General features: G+C 47.5%; 1 protein-coding gene across 1 annotated transcript in view; it reads left to right on the plus strand.

Moving 5' to 3' along the window:
* Positions 1-22,836, plus strand: part of LOC148523618 (transient receptor potential cation channel subfamily M member 7-like) — a 166,757-nt gene that overhangs the window by 79,240 nt on the left and 64,681 nt on the right. Inside the window, exons 19-24 of the mRNA XM_088472824.1 lie at positions 5,069-5,195; positions 8,804-8,985; positions 9,183-9,315; positions 10,926-11,809; positions 14,097-14,140; positions 21,818-21,905. Coding sequence (XP_088328950.1) covers positions 5,069-5,195; positions 8,804-8,985; positions 9,183-9,315; positions 10,926-11,809; positions 14,097-14,140; positions 21,818-21,905 — 1,458 coding nt within the window. The remainder of the gene's footprint in view (positions 1-5,068; positions 5,196-8,803; positions 8,986-9,182; positions 9,316-10,925; positions 11,810-14,096; positions 14,141-21,817; positions 21,906-22,836) is intronic.

Consider the following 22,836-nt stretch of genomic DNA (forward strand, 5'->3'; position numbering starts at 1 on the left):
GTTTTCCCAAATCCGAGCAGCTCACTGAGCTTATGGAAGAGGCATACCGGATAAACGATTTTATGTGAATAAAAGATTAACATTGTTGTATCCTTTCCCAGCTTATGAATGTACTAAGTGGGAGGTACCTCCTACTGTGGATGCTCACGTGATGCACTTATTCAGAAATGCTACGTTGCCTATTCCGTCAGCATCTTCGCTTAAGGATTCAGCAATACATGTTGGTAGCTGCTCAGTCACTTCAGTAATATTACCCAGGTGCTTGTAAGGAAAGGGTTTTTCTATACAAGAAACAGCAAAAAGTATTCCCTCAGCCAGCGGCGGACTGGGCCGGGAGCCAGGGTGCCATCTGCCTCCACTGGCCGCCACAATTTAAGCCCTGGGGTTCCGCCAGCTGACTGCAGACGTACGCTGCATACACATGATGGCATAAGTGGCAGTAACCTCAATACAGAGGGGGAGGACTGGAAAGGAGAGCCACGCCCGCAGCTCCGCCTCCCCTCCTGGACATTCCGACTCAGTGCTGCAGACTCCTGTTACAGCAGCGGTATACAATCGGGAAGCCGGCTGCCTTAATACCGGCAGCCGGCTTCCCGACTGTCATATCCCGGTGAGGGTGAAATGCCGGGCGTCTAGATGTAGACGCCTGACATTTCCCCGACCCCGGGAGACCGTCGCCCGGCATCCTGATCGAAGGGATGCCGGGCGCCGTGAGCGGACAGCCACGGGGGGGAGGGTTAGGTTTAGGGCACTCGGGGGGGAGTTAGGGTTAGGCACCCCCCTGGGAGGATTAGGGTTAGGCTAGGGGGAGGGAGGGTTAGGCACCCCCGTGGGGGACTTAGGGTTAAGCACCCCCCGGGGGACTTAGGTTTAGGCAGCGGGGAAGGGGGGGATTAGGGTTAGGCACTTAGAGGGGGGATTAGGGTTAGGCACTTGGGGGGGAGGTTAGGGTTAGGCACCCCTAAGGAGGGTTAGGGGGTTAGGTTAGAACATACTTACCTATCGACGATCGGGATTTCCAGCGCTGCCGGGCTTCCGCTGCCGGGAACTCTGCTGTGGTCGGCCAGGCGCTGCCGGGAATCAAACCGATTCCACAGCAGCAGCCTGCCCTGGGCTTCCAGACCCCGCCCCCAAACTGCAGGCCCCACCCCCTAAACATTCAGCTGGTATTTTTCTAAATAGTTTATAATCAGTATTGTGTAAAGATATTAAGTATGATTAAGACAGTGGCGGATCCATTGCACTGATCGCCCGCCCCTGGAGGAAGGCAACTCTGAGTCACAACCAGGTTTAGGGAGTACTTTGATTATGGCAATATTAAAATGCTGCAGTAAATCATCATCATCGATCAATGCATTAAAGAAGTCCTTGAGGGAAAGGGTTATCTTAGCTTGTAGATTTTAAAAAGAATTCACTAGTCAAGCCATCTGGACCAGGGGCCTTAAGGGGTTTTAAAAGTTTCAATACCGCTTCAACTATCTCCAAGTAACTCGATCTAATAATAAAGAAGATTGTTGTGCAGTCAGCTGTGGCATGGATAAACCTTCCCAAATTTTTGCTTATTTGCTACATATGGTAAATCTTGAGTGTAGACATCATTAAAGAAATACTTGAAATATCAGTAATTTCATTCCCTTATAAAGTCAAGTTACCTGCCGGGGTCATAAGAGCGTTGACATCTGCAGCCTGCATGCTACCTCAAAGCAAGTTAGAAAACAATTGAAAACAATTGAACAGATTTGTTCCTGTATTTATGAAAAATAAACCAACTGTCACATGCTAGAGCCCAGATCCCCGTTACACAGTCTGGCGGTGTAGCTTAGTGTCCATTTTTGCCCCCACTGGCCTTCTGTGACATCCCCAAGTTTTTAAGTCACTTACCAGAAATGTGGATGGCGTCCTCCTCCTGGTAGTTTCCACCATTCTGGACTATGGGCACCACCATCTAGGACAGTGTCACATGATCCGCTCTGCCAACCACCTCTTAGCAACATCTGTCACTTTTTTCCACTCAGCCTTTCTGCGCATAGGGCACCCTATTTAAACCAGGAAGTACTGCCAGTACATTGCCAGTAAAACTTCTCTCTTAGAGGATCTAGTACCGTGGCTCCTGCTTCTGTATTGTTTCACAGCATTCTGTTCCAATATAATCCAGCAACCTACTTCAGTATTGCTTCACAGCATTCTGTTCCAGTACATTCCGGCAGCCTGCTCCAGTTGTGCTCCGGCACCCAGTTCCAGTATAATCTGCAGTCTGCTCCAGATATCCCGGCATGCTGCTCCAGTATATGCCTGTAAACCTGCGCTTGCCTACCCTCCAGCTATTGGCAAATCCTGCTACAGCCACACGATATCTTACTAGCCTCTATCTGGTCTCAGTATCTGCCCTTCTGACTTCCTCTGCAGCAGTCTCCCACTACCACTACCAGTAGCCTGTATGAAGAGTAGCATTATTAGGCCATCCCTCTTTACTCACACTCCAGCAGATACATCTAGCCTTAGGGGTCCCTACCTGAATCACCAACCTCCTAGTGCTGCGATACCTACCCGCATTAATATATTTGTCCCCAATTTGGTTCAAACTATTGTTATAGTGTGTTTTAGAAAGATTGTAAGATTGCACATTAGGAGGGGAGGAATTATGGGATGTAATCACCAGGTCGACATTCAAAGCCATCGCTGCATTGCCGCTACCAGGTAAATGAAGCCGCAGAACACACAGTTTTGTTAAAAATCTAATCATGTCGAAAATTTCATCAGTGTTTACATGGCCAATGCTAAGTATGTTGTCATTTGGAACATGTCAACATTATGAATGTCAACAAAACACACCCACCCCGGAATCATAGCTTGATAAGACTGAAGTTGATATTTCAAAAGTGAGGCAGTTAAATCTTTTTCTTATATTTAGAGGTATAAGGGATGCCTAAGTAGCCTGCCAATATAATAAGGGGTCGTGTATGTGATATGCATTAGAAAAGGCAAAAAAGGGCCTGATTCAGAGCTGTACTCTGTAAGCATTGCTGCCTCATCTTTGGATGCAGCAGCGATGCTAACATATGCTAATGCCGTAGGAGGCTTCTAGTGTAAATAGACGCCTCCTGCAGACTTCTATGATCCACTGCTGGAAGCAGCAAGGGATCACCATCGGGCAGCTATTGGCCATCTGAGTAATCCTACGATTCCTCAGAATGGCCGTTAGAACACCTCTGCCAGGGAAATTAAATCAGAACAGGAAAATGCAGATCCTGACCTCTGCACACCCAGAAAACGGAGCCAACATGCCCCGGATATTTAGGGACACAGGCCATCTCCGCCCCGTCCCCAAATGACCGCAGCCTGTAAATCAAGCTGCGGCTTCTCCGACACTGTGTCTGGGACCACAGCTGCATTGCAGCACATGCGTACTGTGGCACTGGCGCATTCCCACTCAACACACCATTGGAGATGTACTCAAGGCATGGGGTTTGCATACATCTGTGAATCAGGCCATATGTCCCAAGCTGCCAAAAGCATATCTTTAAGTTATGCAAAGCCGCTAGAGAGGTTGGGAATCCCTTTTGTGTAGAAGAACCTGTGTTAAAGTTTTCTAGTTTTGTCCAAATGGGGACATGGTCAGCCACTAGGATGAGATCAATACTGGATTAAAATACCTGTGCAATCAAGGCAGTGGAGAGCAACCAGTAATCAAGCCTAGAGAATGATTGGTAGGGGGGAACAGTTTAGTCTTTGGTAGCTGGGTGTTGCAGAATCCAAATATTTGTCAGTAGTTGGCCACGTATGTACATTTGATACCAATCTTGTACTTATGTGTAGGATGTGATGCTGGGGATCTTTTATCCAGTATATTGGAGGCCACCATATTGAAGTCCCCGCCAAGTAGGATATGAGTGACAGTGTGGGGATATAATCTACAAGTAAGACTTGGTATAACATTAGGGGCATAAATATTGCCAATAATATATCTGTGACCTGCAATGGTGGCGTCCATTATAACGAACCTCCCAGCTGGATCCACCGTGGAATAGGGAATTTATACCTGCAAGTCTTTATGGGCACAATATAGCCACACTTAGAGGAATATGATGAAAGCACTAGCACCTTTTGCTGACGCTTTTTTAGTTTAGCATGTTCAGTGTTAGTGAGATGGGTTTCTTGTTAAAGATGAGGCCACAGCAGCTTGGATAGCACAGTTCAAGGCTGATACAGCTAGGCTGGAGAAGAGACCTCCAAAGAAAGATAGTTCAAACAAGATGGCAGCAATCACCTCCATAGGCCAGCCGGTGAGCAGAGGGGTCAAAATGAGGTTGCTGTGAGGAGAGTAAAGGTAAGTGGTGCCCAGTGGAGAGCCAATGATAAGGCAGCGGTACTTACAGGGTTGTCAGAAAAACTGCAGGCTTTATGGCTGCGGGGAAGTGCCCAACCCCCTTGCACATCTGGATCACAGACCACACCGTGACTGGAGCATGATAGATGTCTGGTTCACAGAGAAGATGGTCGCATAGCAGAACCACCGCTTTCAGATGGGGTAGCAGGGTGCTAGATGGTGAAGCAGATACAGTAATTATTTGGAGCTCTGGTACAATGCAGCCTTTTCACTCTGTATCCAAGCTGCTCCCCTCAATAACATGAGGTTTTTTAAAAAGAAAAACTGTCCTAAAAATTACTCTTCAGGTTAAAAAAAATTAAAAGGCATTTTCAGAAAATAAAAATTGCTAAAATTATTTAAAAAAATTCTTTATATGCTATAAAATGTGGTGGTAATTTTGTCCTCCCCATTCATTTTAATTGTCATGATACTTTTCTGTAAATATATTGAAAAACCTATAAAGTACAGTATATGTCTACCAGCTGTTTCTTTACAAGCAGGATGACCTATAATTACGCAGTATTTCCTGCGCATCAGGGAAGGTGCCAGAGAAACAATCAGAATGTTGGCACCATCACCGCCAATTCAATTGCCCATTAAGAATGTTAATTAAAAGTCACAAATAGCTTTGTGCCTTTATACTGTATGTCTCAGAACTTCTTTGTGCTTTAATATTTTTCTTGTTTTTCATTTTCCAAGTGTGTGCTAATGACACACTCGTACCACATCTCTGCGGGACTGGAACCTGGCTGAATGGATTTCTACAGGCTGTTTATGTGTTTTTTCAGTACATTGTTATGGTTAATCTTCTCATTGCTATATTCAAGTAAGTTAAATAGCAAATAACATGGTAATACACTATGAATCATTTAGAATTAAATACACATCTATATTACATTTTCTAATAATGGAAACTAATTTGCTGATTTAGTATTGAAAAGTGTTTTATACAGGGCTGGATTAAGAGCCACATGGACCTGGGGCTGAAAATGATTGGGGAGGGGGGGGTCTATTCATGAAGAAAATGAAAACAGAATTGTTACTTTTCACTATATATCGAATCGGTTCGATGCAATGTACAGCTTGGTTATGTAGCAATTCATGTATACTTACCTTTCCGGCGATGCAATCCGGTATCCCGGGCTCTGGCGGTCCTGTCTTCAGTTGCGGTCCAGTGTGAGAAGTGAGGAGGCAAAGGCAGGTCCTTTTTGTGCATGCGCCGGCAGCTGAGCTCAGGGGAGACTGCAGTGGCTGCTGGGTATCAAGGAGCAGAGCCAGAATGGGTGACGGGCAGAAGACAGGGAAGTAAGTGAACATAGCAGCGGAATGGAAAGCTGAGCATGGTGATACGATTCAGCCACGGAGCAGGGGGTGCCACTGGAGAAGTCGGAAACCCACTCTATAAGTAGCACTAAGCAGAGAAAAGCCCTGTTTATAGCAAATAGACCTATAAGGGCCTAGTGTGAGAAGCGGAGGAAGTGTGACTAGTACTGTGTGGGTGTGGCCTGTGCATGTGGGCATGTACACCCTACACTATCAGCCCCAATGTTTCCCTAAATTCCTATAAGTAGAAGCATTGAATCATTTAGGGCTCCGCTCTAACGGGGAGAGCAGAGCCGGGAGTCGGTCCCAGTAATCAGCTGTGTGGTCTAAACAGACCGCAAGCTGATTACTGTAAAAAAAATAGTAAAAATTAAAAATTTACTTACCTGACTCCAGGGACTGGTGATCGGGGCTCTGGGTGATGTCCTCCCTCCGGTCAGCTGGTCTCCCATAGTGAACTGCGGCCCGGTCATCAGGTGATTGGGTCCCAGTGCAGTATGGGATATCACCTGACTGGAGGCATGGAAGACATCACCAGAGGCCCGAATCATGCAGGTACGTGCAATTAAGGGAGGGGGTCGCTGGGGGTCCGCGATCGCAGGCGCTGGGCTTAGCGCCCGGGGGCGGGGCTTAGCGCTGGGGGGGTAGCAGTGACAGCCGGTCGGCGTATGCGCGGGCACTTTGTCACGGTATTTTTTCTGAAAATACCATGACTAGTGTGCGGATGGGATTCGCAGGGACAGAGCTTTTTCGCAAGCTCTGTCCCTGCAAGGGATTTGTAGTAAACCCTTGTGATATTGCCTGAATTTGCAATGCAAATTCAGTCGTTAATATCACACTACAATCTGCATTCAATGGGATAGATGTTTGATAGCGGCACTTAAGCAGGAAGCACTGCCGATGAAATGTAAGAACATCTCATCGGCCTGAGCAGGGGAGTGTTAACTCCCCCCTCCGGCGCTACCCACAAGAGACCACAGCGCATCAGCCTTGTGCTGATGTGCTGTGTCTCTGTCCCGGCCGGCTCCACTGAGCATGCGCGGGATCTTGCAAGTATCGCGAGATCCCCGCGTGCAGCCTGAAGCCGGCAGCCGCCGCAGCAGGGACAGCGCTGTCCCTGCTGTGGAGATAGGGCAGCGCCAGGCTGTAGCTATTGATAATGACAGCTACAGCGGCCCGAATGGTCAGGCGATCTGACCGTTTGTACATGGCCCAGGCTATCGGCGCTGCTATCTTGTAGATAGCAGCGCCGATAATGACAGGGGCGCATAGCGCCTCTGTCATTTACCGCCCAGACCCCCGATCATACATTGGGGAGAAGCAGTATCAGCGCACATAACGTGCGCTTATACCGCTTCTGGGCTTCATACATTTCCCCAAATATGCGGATTGTAGTAAATAAAGGGCCTGATTCAGAGGCGCTCGTAAGCGGCCGCTCTCTCGCTCCGAGTGATGTTCGCACATCTGCGCATGCGTATGGGTCGTAATGCGCATGCGCCAACCAGTCATTGCGGTCGGAAATTGTGCGCTCGCAAAACAGTGAGGGCCTGCTAATTTGAGTGACAGAATGAGCCGTTTATGGGTGGTAACAGGGGAAGGTGCTTGAAAACGGGGAGTGGAGATCCGAACGCAGGCGTGCCAAAAGGTCAAAACGGGCGTTTAATGGGTGTGCATAATTAACAAAGCAGCGTCATCGACCACGTCACTTGGTTGTCTTTTAGCCTGAACTGCTCGCAGTGATTGCGGGAAGTAAAACCTACCACAAGCACTGCGAGCAGTTCAGACGCCTTTCGATGTACTCGATTAATCTAATAAATAGCGGAGATGACGTATGATGCGAACGGCCAGGGGGCGTCTTTACAAAATAGCGAGCGCATGTTTCGTTCGCTCGCTCAGACATAGAGGCGTCAACAGACCGCAAAGAGCGAGCGCTCAATTTAAATAGCCGGCCCCTTTTTCTGAACGACCGTTCGCAAATAGCGTCCGGCTCTGAATCAGGCCCAGAGCCCTTTGTGAGGTGAATAGAAATGTAATAGTTATGGTTTATGGACAATTTGCAGCCAGTTGGGCAGCTGGTCACATCATGCTGATAGGCCTATTTTTATGTGGAGGCCTGGAGCTGTAGCCCCTTAGCCCCATTGTTAATCTGGCCCTGGGTTCATTTAATAAAGTTCTGGGAAGCTGAATTTTCCACATTGTGAAAACAGAGATCATTGATCGAACTTGACAGTGACAGAATTACCCAAATGCTTGCTGGGCATGAGTACTCTTTATCACAGTCACAGTCCATAGAGCATTCAGGAAATTGTCAGTGTGTATAAACTTTTATTCTCTGCACTGGCCACGCCCCCGCAACGGCGTTATAGTGCAGCCACGCCCCCCGCTGTAAGCTGACATTCAGCCCCTCCCGGAAGGAGGGAGCTGAATGTCGGCAAGTATGTGTTTAGGCACCACTGGGAGGTTAGGATTAGGCTGCATGAGTGGGGAGGTTACGGTTAGGCTGTGGAGAGGGAGGTTTAGGAATAGACACAACCGGAGGGAGGGTTAGGTTTAGGTACTAACCGGGAGGGTTAGGGTGCGGGAGAGAAATGGTTAGTGTTAGGATACAGGAAAGGAGGGTTAGGGAGTGAACAGTGAACGGTTAGAGTACTTACTGTTCCCTTGTCAGGATTGTCAGCATGGGTATGCCGCTGTCGGTCTATTGACAGGCGGCATCCTAAGTGCTGGTATTTCATACCCAATTCAATAAAAGTATATATTTGATAAGAAAATTGTACTTATAAGCAAGTGTAAATATTATGTAAAAAGGCATCACTTTCTCAATTTGGGCCAACAGGCACTTTATTTCTTTTCTCTATTACTTACTCTTATCCCAACATTTTATTAATTTCACCCATTATTACTGTGATCACAATAAATATAAAGGCTAACAGAATAGCAGTAAGGACTTGATGATAAACAAGAGAGACAATGAGAAAGTTATGGGACACCTGCTGACCTCACATCCCCAGGAAGACTATTGTGCTGACTGCCATGTAGCAACCAACAATAGAAGCAGTAAATCTATTTACATTTGTGATTATATGTTATGTGTTTCGTTGTGTCTTGCAGTAATGTGTTCATGGAATTTAAAAGTATTTCCAACCAGCTGTGGAAGTTTCAGCGCTATCATTTTATCATGCAGTATCATAACAAGCCTGTGCTTCCCCCACCGCTCATTCTCTTCAGCCATATAGCCGCTGTTATAAGCAGGCTCTGTCTACGGAGAGTGAAAACAACTTCATCAGGGCCAAGTAAGTTGAATAAAAAAATTTGTTCACTAACAAAATTACTAAAGAGAAGCACAAACAAATGTGCTGATCTTAGTAAATATTGTATATTTTTATAGCTTCTGTCTGGCAATCCAATATCAAATTACAGGCAAGTGAACTGTCTACATCTTAATAAGCCAATACACTGATACCTAATTACAGCCATGATTTACCCATAGAACTCTTCCTGACTGAAGAAGATAAAAAGAGGCTGCATGAATTTGAAGAAGAATGTGTACAGATTTATTTCAATGACAAGAAAGACCAAGACAGCTCAACGAGTGATGAAAGAATTCGAGTAACAACTGAAAGGTACATTTTTATTCTAAATAGCAACCTGAGCAAGCTTAAACTCCACTAGCTTACATAGGGGGATCAAGCATTATGTTCCAGGTAGGAGCTGATTAGTTGGTACTTTATCTCTCTCCACTTTCTCTCTCTCCCAGACTCAGATTTACTACAATCCAATTTCAAATGCGGATTGTAGTGTGATCATTTCTGGTGTCTGTCCTCCCTGAGCTCGCCTTAGGACACCTGCGTTACGGTTTGACAGGTGTACCGCCCCAGTCAAATGATCACAAGAATGTATTAACATTTTCAAGCAGGGGCAGAGCATGTGAGAAAGCTCTGTCCCTGTGAATCCCCACCGCATAATTCTCACTGTATTTTTCACAAAAAATATATAGAGAGTGCCTCCACACATGCATTGACTGACCCTGGCTAGTGCTAACCCCCCTCCTGCGCGGACACCCCACCCCTTGTGATCCCTTGCCCCCGGGACCCCTCCTCAGCTGACACTTACCTCGATTATCGGTGAGCTCTCTGCTTCGGTTAGCTGGTCGCCGGGGCTCCTGGTCTGTGACCCTGATCAGCTGTGCTGTAAAATGAGATGCCGGTTTACAGCACAACTGACCAGGGTCACAATGCAGGGGCCCCGGCGACGAGCTGACCTGAGGAGAGAGCTCACTGATCAGCGGATCCTTGGCTGCAGGTAAGTGTTTGCTTTTTAAAAAAAAAAAATATTTAAAGCTGATCACAGAGGGCCTGCACCCGGCTCTGCTCTGCCTGTCAGTGCGGAGCAGGAGTCGGGGAACCGAGGAGAACCCTGCATAGCGCCACCTTCAGATGGCGTTGTTATAGTAGATCAAGCAGATCGCATTTCCCATTACAAGTATAGGGAATGCGATCTGCTTGCTAAAGAAATGCGAATGAAAGGGCTTGGAGTAGTTTTTCAGGAAAACTACTCCAATTGCCTTTTAATACAGTGAAAACAGTGAATACAGTGAAAACTTCATTTCAGTGAAAACTTCATTTCAGTGAAAACACCCTTTTTCACATTATTTTAGTAAAAATAAATTGATAAATAGAGCCCCAAGACTTAGTGCATGTCCCCCATAGAAATGAAAGTAACATATTAACCTTTATTAGCTAATAGACTGCGATTTGATATAAAACTTTTATACAGAAGAAGATACCTTGGTAGACTTGGAATGGAATATACATAATGCTAATCAGTCAGCCAATAAAGGTGCCACTTCAATCCCAATTCTTCTTGTTCCTTGTTTTTCATAGAATCAGAATTTGGCAAAATGTTTCTTAATCATCTTGCATACGTTCTTAGACTTGCAGGCACTACCATTGCCCTCTCCCACTTTTACATAGTACAGTTATTTTATTTAAAGATAAGTCTTCAAGTTTACATTTATCTCTCAACAGAGATACCTGACAGATGTTATTATGTTTAAGCTGCTTGCATATCTATACCTATTACCCATAGGAAGGGTATGCTTTTCCTGCCACTTATGTCACTTTTATATAAGATGGTCTTGGTGATGTCATTTATGATGTTTTCAAATGGTCCATAAGTGATGAGAGAGCACCCAATTGCAGTGACAATACTTCCCATTACTTCTATTTTCTAGAGTGGAAGATATCTTCAGTGACATGAAGGATGTCAGAGATCATGTCGGCTTCATTAAAAATTTACTCCACCACTTAGATGATCACATTGGGCACCTACAGGATCTATCAGGTCTTACTCTGGATTCCATGAAAACTCTGACTGTTCAGAAAGCCATGGAATCCAAAAAAAGCCTCAGCATTAGGTCCATTGATTTAAGCCTTTCAAAGCAGACCACTGATGATGGACTTGGGCAATCAAGCGTGTGGAAGAGAAGCGGAAGTGACCAAATCTGGGGTCATTCTTTTTCGCACACTGGTTTAGAAAAGAGTATTAATCCCAGGGCATCAAATTCACAGCAAAAGATCCTCCTGTCAGATCACAGTGCTTTGTATCGTTCAGCCGAATGTCTCCTAGAATCACAGCACAGAGCTCTCTCTGAAGAACTTAAGAACTTAGGTTATAACAAACACAACTTTATGAAGATCAGGTCTCCTCCAAGCTTAGCAGTAATGCAGAATACTCCCCAATCATCTACAAAAATACAGGTCCCATCAGAAATAAATGTCCAAGTGGTTGTTCGGTCTAAAAATGAGCCATTACAAACAATTTCACCATGTCCAGAATCTGCCAGCTCGCCTGGTCTCGGCAAGGCTTACACAAAGGAAGGTGTTGTTAACTGTGTATTTATTGATGACAATGGCAGAGCTATACATGAAAACTGTCCTGAAGATTTCAAATTGCTTGATTCCACATCACCTGAAGTGTCACCAAATGGGAACAGTGAGTGTCACAGTGATAATATTCAAAACCTTGATGACAAACCTTCTGCCAGCAAATTGGATGTAAAATCCAACAACAATACTGGAGTATTTCAGAAACTGTGGACAAAAACGAAAAGTTCAGGTAATTGTCATATCACTTCTAGTTTATTTATGTACACCGTACCCCAGTAGATTGCATTCTCTTCATACCTTAAAACATTCCAAAAAGTTTGTTGTTACATTTACAATGAGATTTAAATATTTAAAAGTGAATAAAAAAGACAATTTAATAATTTTCTATTGGCCGACTGCCCGATATGCCGGCTCCCCCCTTCCCCACCCACATAGCGCTGCATGGGATCGCACATCGTATCCACTGATCAACTGAACCTGCAGTAAGATCAGGGCATGCGATGTACGACCCCACGGGTGCGCGCCCAGTCCGACATCATGCCCACACACGGTGCAATATAGCAGTCAAATCATACCAATCCATCAGATTGGTTGCTTTATCGCACCAGAAGCTGTGGCCGGGGCCTGCGCCTGAGTCACAGGACCCGCGGCCTCCGCATAGTGAGCGGGGACTGGGGCAGAGCGGTGGGGGCGAACGGGGACTTGGGCAGAGCGGCGGGGGCGAACGGGGACTTGGGCAGAGCGGCGGGGGCGAGGCATATCAGCAGACACAGGGGGAGAGGAGACAAGGAAATAAAGGAGAGACGGACCAGAAAGAATAAAGGGGGGAATAATACAGCACAGAAGAGACAGATACAGATGGGAACAGAGAAAAGAACGGAAGGAGATGAGGGTGAAGATAAAGAAGGTGAGTACAATAAGAGTAATAACAATACTCATATTGCTTTACTGCACCAAGAACCTTCCTTGCAGCTGAACAAACCCAAGGAAGATAACCTAAAATAGCTGCTAGCACAGTCTCCCTGAAATGTCCCTGAAACCCCACCCCCCCAGCATCCTTCCTATAGGCTGACCTAACTCACCTCATACTCTATAACTGCTTAGTAACAAACTTAACCCTCTATAGCTCGTAGTCAGACAAACTGGCTCGGGTGTTTAATTTTTACTTCCTGCATATAAAATGCACCCCGTCTTAATTCTATGACAGTAGATGCACACGGTTCCCTTGGAAACCGTAGAAGAGGAGCGTACCCCAACCCACCGGTATTAAAATGGTGCTGTACATACTATATACAGGTTTCTTTCTCTAAATCCTTTTTCTACCACATAAAATTGTGCATACACCGGATAGGCAAGACATGGTAGACGTACCCAACTTACAATAATAATTCTCTTTATAAACATATAGCGGTTTCTTTAAGGACATCTGCACGATCCCAACAGAAATACTCTCCCTCCAAGGTCACCCACCGTACAATAATCATATGGAAAGTAAAGAAGCAATTTCTTCTTACTTTCAAAATTTATTACATCCACAATAATATAGTTTGAAAAAAGAGTTGCATAAGTTCCAAGAAATAGATGGAAAACGAGGTGATCTGACCTGTATTAAGTTGAAAAAGTCCAGACTCCAGGTCAAGAATCACCTCTAGGAACAATTGCTGGTCTCAGGTTCACAAACAGTCCTCCCTCTACCGACGCGAACCGACCGAAAGACTGGCCCTAAAGAATCTTTTTATATTTAAGGCACCAGATGAACCACATCTACTTTCAAATGGATGGGAGCTCTATATGCTGCAGTTTCATGGGCTACTCTCGGCAAGCGTCATCTCACGCACAGTCTCTTTTCTGGTTAATAGTGCTATTTTTTTTGGAAGCGAGGTGGGTTTCCTTTGATTCTGTGAGGAGAGAGGCTGCTGGTTAGCGCACTGTAGGTATCCATTTTTCAAACAATTTCTCCATGAGAGTTAGATATTTTGAAAGTGCTGTATCTCCCAACAGTATAGGTGATGTCATGCTCCTATCAGACAGATATGTCAAGTTTGTACTGTCCAATACACTTTTCTAAGGGAAACAAGGTTCATACATCCAACTTGTTTGTTTTATTCTGTCTCTAATGCCGCGCATCCACGAGGCGATTTAAATGCGTGATCGACGATTACGACATTATGGTTCAATCGCTCATTAATCGTGCACTGATCGTGTAGTTAAATGTCGGAAAAGACCAGCGATGCGCGATCCTGCTAGTCAATTCCCACATCTATCATCGCCAGAACATGCCAATCAACCTGCCGATATCAGCAGGTTGAACATGTTTGGGGATGAGGGAGGGTACTTGCACTGTATGACATATCGTTCAGTGTGGGTACCTACAGGATGAGGAACGACTGAACGATTATGATGTCGGCAAGTGGATACGCGGCTTAAGAGAATGTGTTAAATCTGTTATAGATTTGCAAGGTTGTGGCTTCTGTTGTCCATAACATTATTAATGTTCTTTACCTATTTTACCTTAGGACTCAAGCATCACATGGCAAATCAGAGGTCAGCTGAGGAAGAGGTAATATTTAAATTTGCAATAAGCAGCTCTTTATGACCTTTAGGTTTCATTTACAAACAGGGGCGCTGAGAGCCGCCCAGGGGAAGGGGACGTGGCCTAATCGTGGGAGGCTTGGCCACGCTCCCATAGGATTAAAAAATAAAAATAAAATGATTTTTGTAGCGGCGCTGCACGCTAGGGAGGGGGACGCCTTGAGCTCCTCAGCCCGGCGGAAAGCAAAGGTGGGGGGGTGCGATCAGTGTGATTGCTCCCCCCCCCCCACAGGCTTAGGAGACTGCTGCGGCTGCTGCTCAGCTGCAGTCTCCCACTACTGCCAGGCTGAGGAGCTCTCCCAGCTGCTGTGAGGTAGGAGAGGGGGGGCACCACCGGGCCCCTCCAGCAAGCCCGGACCCTCTCGGCGCCCCTATTTACAAACTGCAAAAGGTGTATACCCAAAGGTATGCACTACTTTTTTATGGGCCTGATTCTGAGGTGGGGGTAAAGCAAAAAAAGAGCAAGTAACTGTGTACCTGGACAGTCTATGTTGCAATGCAAAATACTGGCTGATTTTGCATGTAGAGTGTAGACCACAAAGACTGGACAGCTTTACTTTCTCTTTCATCACTGCTGGGGGACACTGGACCATGGGATTGCTGGTGCTGCAGGAGCTGAAACTTAAATGAAAAACTATCACTTTAAGCCTAAGCTCCTCCCCTCTGCAACTCCCAACAGGCCAGTGCAATCTAAGTGCCCTCCGTAGTTGGGCAAGTTTGTGGGCTGCTTAGTAAGGTTTATTTTTGTTTTATTAACTTTTTTGTTTCCACTTAGGTCAGGCTGTGTGCTGCTAGCAGCAGCGGGGAGTGCTGCGGCTGTAGGGAGATTGTGGGGCTCGCCGCTCTGCAGCCACAGCGGTGGGGAGCTGAGCAGCGTTGCTCTTCTTCTAGCATTCCGGTTTCACTGAGACAATCTGGACCCGGGGACTGGAGTGTACTCTCACCCTTTTAGAGGGTGCAGGGGTGTAGTGCTGTTCCAGGTGGCTGCCACCATTGTTTCAGCTTCCCTTCAGCTTCCCTTCAGAGAATGAACAAAGCGGGTTCAACCAGTTCACTGGTCTATGCACTGTAGCAGGTACGAGGGGAGGGGGGGAAGCGGAGCTTGTGAGATGTTGGTCTCCACCCCTGCTGTGGTGCAGTCTGGCTTTGCAAGTGCGCACCACCTCCACATACGCCATTTCTGTGTGGACTATCACTACTGAGTCTGCTACAGGTGTTAGGACCATCTACAGCTCCTCTTTGATGCTGTTCCAGTGCGAGCCTTTTCAGTAAGGCTAAGTGCCTACATTTTATTTATTTTTTGCTTATACAGTGCCCAGTGTCATTGTTCCATGAGTTGTCTCATACTGGCCTGCTTCTGGCAGACATTAAGTGGGTTTATGGCAGACAAGGAAAAAGCCACTAAGGCTCAAGGGTGCAGTATGGCTTTATTTTTTACTCGTGGCCAGTGTCACGTGAAATTGCCATGTGGTCAGGTGGACTCGGGTACCTTGTGTAAGGTGGTCGGTGTCTGATTTGCAAGTGCAGAACAGGTCCTGTGGTCTCCCTCGCAGATCCCCCAATCAGCAGTATGATTGACATGCTGCAGCATTTGTGTGGCAGAGCGGGGGTTTGAATGGTCGCCGTTCCCGGAAACGGAGGCGTTTTGGGAGGGACGAGGACAGGGTCTGCATCGGCGGATGCAGATTCCTGGCCTCTTACGTGACCAGACATTGGCCAGGCTGTGGGAAGCTTCATCTCCAACAGAGTGACCGAAGGAGCGACCATCAGAAGAGCGACCATCAGCAGCGATGGTTCCAATGGTGATCCCAGCCTGTGATGTCGGCCTCGTTTTCTGGGAGGGATGAGGCCAGGGTCACCGGCAGACGCAGATTCCTGGCCTCTTGCGTTACCAGGCACCAGCCAGGATACAGGCTTCAGCTCCTAGAGCCTGACCAAAGGAGCAACCAACGCGACATTCAGCAGTGATGGTTCTGATTGTGATCCCAGCGTGCAACGTCGGTCACAGTGCTGGGATTGCAAATGCAGCAAGGAGCAACACCAGACTGTGGATGGATCATTTTTTGGATGGAATATCTCCAAATGGTGATGCACGACATGGATTCCAACAGATTTTTGGCCTCACTGGACATCAGGGACACATATCTTCACGTGCCTATTTGGGTAGGTCATCACTCTCTCCGGTTCACCGTCAGCTCAGGTCACTATCAGTTTCAGGCCCTGCCATTCGGTTTGGCAGCAGCCCTGTGCGTTTTCACGAAGATCATGGTGATGATGGCAAGCCTGCTGAGCAAGGAAGGTATAATAGTCCTTCCTTATTTGGACGATCTGCTTGTGATTTCAGCTTCCCAGTTGCAGGTACATTTGGACCGCACAGTACAGGTACATTTGGACCGCACAGTGCAGGTACTTCAGTCTCAACTGAAGCCTTGCCAGCACCTGCTGTTCCTGGGGGTGGTCTTTTGACACCTCAAAAAAGCAAGTCTTCCTGCCAGAGTCCAAAACCTGGATGCTCCAGGTTTTGGTCACGATGCTACTGTCATGCCTTGCCCGACCATCTTCCTGTGCATGAAGCTGTTGAGCACCATGTTATCTACCTTCAAGACCATCCAGTACACTAGGTTCCACTCACGGGAATTCCAGTGGGAGATTGTCTAGAATTGGACCGGGTGCACAGAGGGTCTGATTCAGCAAGGAACGCAAAGGAGAGAACGTACGCACCCATCTGCTGTGAGAATATGCTAATCAATGCATATGCACAGAGACTGCAGCACAAGATGCAGATGCCCAGTGGCAAATTAAGCCGCCTATCTCCCTTTACTCAAAGCCTGATCAGTACGCAAGATAGTAAACATCGAGAACCATCGGACCCATTAGCATATTAGCGGTTGACCTTACATGCCGCAGGATTTTGGCTGCTTCCTGTATAGACCTGATGGTATGGCTGCGTATGCTGCCTTAATTATGCATGCCCCTATAACGGCATCCCAACGCACTGGCATGCCTGTGTTCACCCGATCACTCACCCTTCACCACCCACAAATGGCATTTCCTTTCAATCAATCTGCCTTGGGTCTGCGTAGCCTCTGCTCATGCAGTTCCCATTGCAGTTGGTAGTTCGTGCATGCACATTGCTATGCATACACATGCGCAGTGCAGAATCATTGGCCGAGTGCATGCATTCTCTCCTTTGCGCTCCTTGCTGAATCAGGCCCAGAGTCCCTCTCATCTCAGCTACTTGTGCTGTCTGCCAGTACTCATCAATCCCTCCTTTGGTGGATGGTTTCCAATTATCTGCTCCAGGACCAATACTTGGTCACTCCAGCTTGGGTCATAGTGACCAAGGATGTAAGTCTCCTTGGTTGGGGTGCAGTGGCATTACATCTTCGCCACCAGGGTCTTTGGTCATCATCGGAGGCTGCCCTATCCATCAATGTGCATGGGCTCCAAGTCATCTTTCGAGCTCTATTGGGTGCCCTGTCCTGGCCAGCCAGCCGGTACAGATTCAGTCAGACAACACCACAGCTGTGGTATATGTCAATCATCAGGGCTGCATCATGAGCGTGGGGGCAATGGCGGATACGGATTCTGTCCTGGTTGGAAGCCTTTGTTCCTGCAATATCGGTGGTGTTCATACTGGGCGTGGACAATTGCGAGGCGGACTTAGTAAGACGAACCACGTTTCTCCCATTGGAATGGTCCCTCCATCCGGTGGTCTTTCAACAGTTGGTTCGGTAGTGGGGTCTTCCAGAGGTAAACCTCATGGCTTCTCATCACAACTTTAACGTCCCCCACTTTTGTGCAAGTCCAGAGACTCAATGGCATTTGAAGTGGATGCAATGACAGTTCCATGTAACTTCCATCTGGCATATCTCTTTCCCCCAATTCTGATGTTACCTCGGGTACTTAAGTGGGTCAAGGAGCAATGTGTACCGGTGATCCTCGTGGCTCCAGACTGGCCAGAAGGTCCATGAAGGCGTCTTCCACTGTGGCCAGATCTGCTGCTACAGGGTCCGTTTCTGCAAGAGGACCTTCCTTGGTTGGCTTCAAATGGCCTGGCTTTTGAGGCCGGGCTCTTGAAGTCTTAGGGGCATATTCAATTGGGCGCGAGGTTTAGCAAGGAAAAAACCTCGCGCCCCTTCACCCAGTTTTGGAATACCATGGGTATGTGCGCTCCCGATACCTGGGGAATCCAATTAAAAAAATAGTGGTCACAGGGTTTTCAGCTCTGAAAACCCTGCACCGCGTAAAAAAACAAAATAACTCTTCACTCACCTGTCCAGGGGGCTCCGGTGGTCTCCGCGGCTCCCGGTGGCTTCCCCTCTATCTTCACACTGGAGCGGGGGCTTCTGGGAGTCCCGGGGGCTGCTGGTAGGCTCCAGGGGCTGGTGGGAGGGGCAAGGGTTGCTGGGAAATGTAGTTCTCCCAGCGCCCATTCCGGGGGGGCCACACATACACCGGGGGTCACACACACTCATACACACTAACGCACACTGACACAAACTGACAAGCTCACCCTGCTGCAGAAGAGCCGGCTCCCAACGCTGGATGCAGAAGACAGCGCTGCAAAAGGTAAGTAAATAAGGACTAATTAAACTAATTGGAAACTTCCAATTGCTTAATTAGTCCTAAGAGGAGGTGCTGCCGGGGTCCCAGAGCAAGTCCCACTGATTTTTCTTAAAAATATTGATTTTAGGAAAAATCATGCTTGCTCTGGAGGTGCGTGAAAAAAAGCTCCCGGCTCACAAAAACAAAAAAACACGCACCTTATTGAATTGCAAAAATCCTGCATCTGCAGGAAAACCTCACAGGTGCGTTTTTATGCAATTCGCGCACCCAATTGAATATGCCCCTAAGGATTTCTGCTTCGGTTATCTGTACTATGGGCTTGCTTAATCACAGTTCAGAACTGCAATAGCGTACACAGATCGGCTGATGGTGCGTACTGTGCATGCGTATGCACCGCAGTGCACATGCGCCGGCCAGGATTGTGATCGCGCTGCGTGAGGGTCCGATGTTACTCGATGTTACCAATGTATACTCAGGATTGCGAGGTCTTACGGATGTGCGAAAGCAGTAGTGGGCGTCTCTGTGCTGGGTGAGCAGTTGCAAACATTGGCATATTTTCGCAACAGAACTGTGTAAGTAATCACAGCTGTCATTGCAATAGCGATCGGCAATGAATCAGGCTTTATGTTGTGGGCCCAGAAGTTGGTTTCGTTGTGCAAATACCACAGAGTCTGAAAGATGTACATCTTGTGGTGTGAACAGCGCAGGGTTCATACTTCCAGGTTTCGCCTCTCATGGTTTTTTGGCTTTCCTTCAGGGGAGTTTGGATAACGGTTTATGGCTGCCTTCCTTGAAGGTGCAAACTTCGGCTCTGTTGGTATTCTTCCAGCAGCATCTGGCCCTGCTTCCAGAATAGGTTCTGACCTATTTACAGGGGGTTTTACGGATTCAACCATGGGATCTTGGTTGTCTCGGCTCTCATGCAAGCACCCTTACAGCCCTTGGATTAGGAAGATCTTAAGTTTTTTTTCTCCGTCGACTTTTTCCCGGGACAGGACGATCTGGATCTATATTGTCTGGACCCTGCAGATCTACTTGGACAATACTTTCTCTGTCTGCTGAATGGATTGTTTGCTTGTCCTTTATGACACTCAAAAATGTGGTTGGTCTGCTCTGAAACAGACCATTTTGTGTTGGATCCACTCAGTCATCTCTCTGGTTAATTCTGGAGCCAGGCGACCGGGACTGGTCAGGGTGTCGGCGCATTCTACTAGGGTGGTGGCGACCTCCTGAGCTGTGAGCATGGGGCTTCTGCTGAGCAGGTCTTCTGGGCCACTACTTGATCCTCTGTCCACGCTTTTTTTCTCCTTTTTACAGTTTTCATCTCTGACGATGCCCACTTTGGGAGTACAGTTCTCCGGTCAGGGAGCCTGAGCATTCCCTCCCCTGGGGGTGACTGTTGAACGTCCCATGGCCCAGTACCCCTGTGCTGTGATAAAAGAGAAAAGGTGAAATTTGGTTGCTTAGTGTTGAATACTTTTCTCTGAATCATGCTGGAGAAAACTGCGTTTTCTCCCTCACGCTCAGTCGTATGGTTTTTGTTTTGACCGTCATTTCCCTACTTGTCTGTTTTCTGATTGTTGCAACAGTGTCACTGGGTTACTTCTTCTCCTTAACGGGCACTTTTGAAGTTGTACTGGCCTGTTGGTAGTTGCGATGTGAGCCCCAGCCCAACCCTGCGCAAAGCCGGGGGTGGGAGTGATCAGTGTGATCACTTCCCCTCCCCCACAGATGGCCCAGCATGAGCATGGGTTGCTGACAGGAAAGAGGGAGTGGGAGCGGCGTTGGACCTGGGCCCCTCCAACAAGCCCGGGCCCGGGTAATTAGTACCCCCCTCTCGGCGCCCCTGCCCATGGTCCAGTGTCCCCCAGCATGATTCACAGAAAAGGTTTCAAGTTTCAACCAATAGTAAGCAACAAAAATCCCCTTTTTACACTGCAACTTGGAATTTAGACATGCCCCTTTTACATCTAAATCTCTCTGCACATTTCAAATCTGCCCCACCTGCAGTGAAACATGGTTTTGCCAAGGTGCATGGTTTTAAGCTTTACTCCCAACTCAGAATCAGATCCTACGGGGTGCATTCATTTAGGCGTGGGGAAAAGCTACTGGTTTCACCCCAGGAGCTATTCAATTATTCAGTTAATTATACTATTATCACTGAATTGCTGCATCATAGCTCCGCCCCCTCTGCATGACTCCACAAATCATGGCATTGCATTGTAACTGTTGTCCTGGCAACTGGCTATCTGCATCTTCCCTCCTGGAATTCCCACAGATGAGAAATATGAAGTCTGCAAGTATGATTATAACTGATTTGACATATAAGACATATTGGAGGAATAAAGTAGAGAAAGTAGAATTTTTTGAGTTATATGCTAGAAATTAGTGACAATTTAAGAAACAAAAAAGAATATAATTTGAATAAAACCATTTATATTCTATGGATAGTGCTGATGCAAGGCATGTAGTCTTCTTATATGGTAAATGCAGAGAATGGGTATATATTACCGCCGGACCTACAGTAAGTCCGGCGGTTCAAATCCCGACGTCGGCAAACCGACAGTAGAGATCCTGACAGGTGTTTTAAACTATTACAAACCCTCCCCCCTAACCCTCCTTTAGGGGTGCCTAACCCTAACCTTCCCCCCCTAGTGCCTAGCCCTAACCTCCCCTCGTAAGTGCCTAACCCTAACCCCCCCTCCCCACTCCCTAAACCTAACCCTCCCTGGGGGGGTGCCTAACCCTAACCTCCCCCTCAAATGCCTAACCCTAACCTCCCCTTCCCCTAGCCTAACCCTAAGTCCCCCCGGTGGGTCCCTAAACCTAACCCCCACATCCCAGGGTAGTAGACACTAATCTCCGGCGCTGCACAATCGGTCCGGCGTCCTGTCGGCAGTCCGGCATCGGGATTAACATAGGCGTAGGTATTTCAACGCCTATGTTACATCCCTTGCTGGGATGTAGCTGTCGGGATTGAGACCGGCGGCCTCATAACTACATCCCAAATACAGTTCTGTCTCTACCTAAATCCAATACAAAAAATAACAATGTCCTTCCTTCTTTTGAATTACAGCCATGTCGTAATGATGAGAGTAACCTCACAAGAACACAATCCTGCTTAGAATTACAAGAGCTTCAATTGATTTCTCCATCATCAAGATGTACGTTATAATATTCACCATGTAATGAAAGCGGTTTATATTCTAATCCACGGGTGGGTCAATACAGCCTAATAGGCAACAGAGAGCAACCCATTCCTTTATTCTCTCCACAACATGTACAGTATGTGGCTCACTGATCAGAGGCAGACTGGAACGGGGGCAGGGTGGCATATGCATTTAAGTGCCTTGATTTGGCCGGTCCCTGCCTATTGCCATAGTGCAGCTGTGCGTGGCCATTTAACTTACAACATTTGACATGTGTGTCACCCCCCCAACACCATGCTTTCAGTGTGAGCGGCATCCTCTGCACTCCACAGGACCGCACAGTGTATATTACAGTAATATATTTCTACTTCAGGGTCCATAGGGGGTCCACAGGGTTGACCTTGGGGTATAGGTTGGGAACCAAATCCGGGCACCACGCAGTTAAAGCTTTTAGCTCCCAGGATGCACTGGGTCCACTCTCCCTATAACCCCACCCCCAAGCCAGAGGCACCTCAGTTTAAGTTGGTGCCCGGCCGGAGTCGGGTTACCGTTAGCGCAGGGGGAGCTGATTAGCAGCCCCTAAGCTTATTTTATTTTTTTAGGGACAAAGTTTTTTCATGGACTTTGGACTCTTCAGAGCGGCAGCGTCGGACTGTCCATAGGACGTCTAAGCTGCCGCTCCGTCACCCCGCTGGCGCTGAGACGCCAGTACAGATCTGGGGATCTCAGCGGGACCCCAGAGTCTGTACTAGCCGGACTCTGCGGGCGCCCTTGACTGCTGCCGGATCCACGGGGAGCAGGTAAGGTCGCGGATCACCGCTTGCGGTGATCCGCGCATTTCAAATGCAGTCCTGTGCCTCCGGTCTCAGGGGACAGACCGGAGGCGCCGGCAGTGGCGGCGGGCCCCCCATACCCCGTGTGTCCACTAGACCACCAGGGACTTAAC

This window comes from Taudactylus pleione, unplaced genomic scaffold, assembly GCF_031769625.1.
Source record: "Taudactylus pleione unplaced genomic scaffold, aTauple2 ptg000129l, whole genome shotgun sequence".
NCBI classification, from domain to species: domain Eukaryota; kingdom Metazoa; phylum Chordata; class Amphibia; order Anura; family Myobatrachidae; genus Taudactylus; species Taudactylus pleione.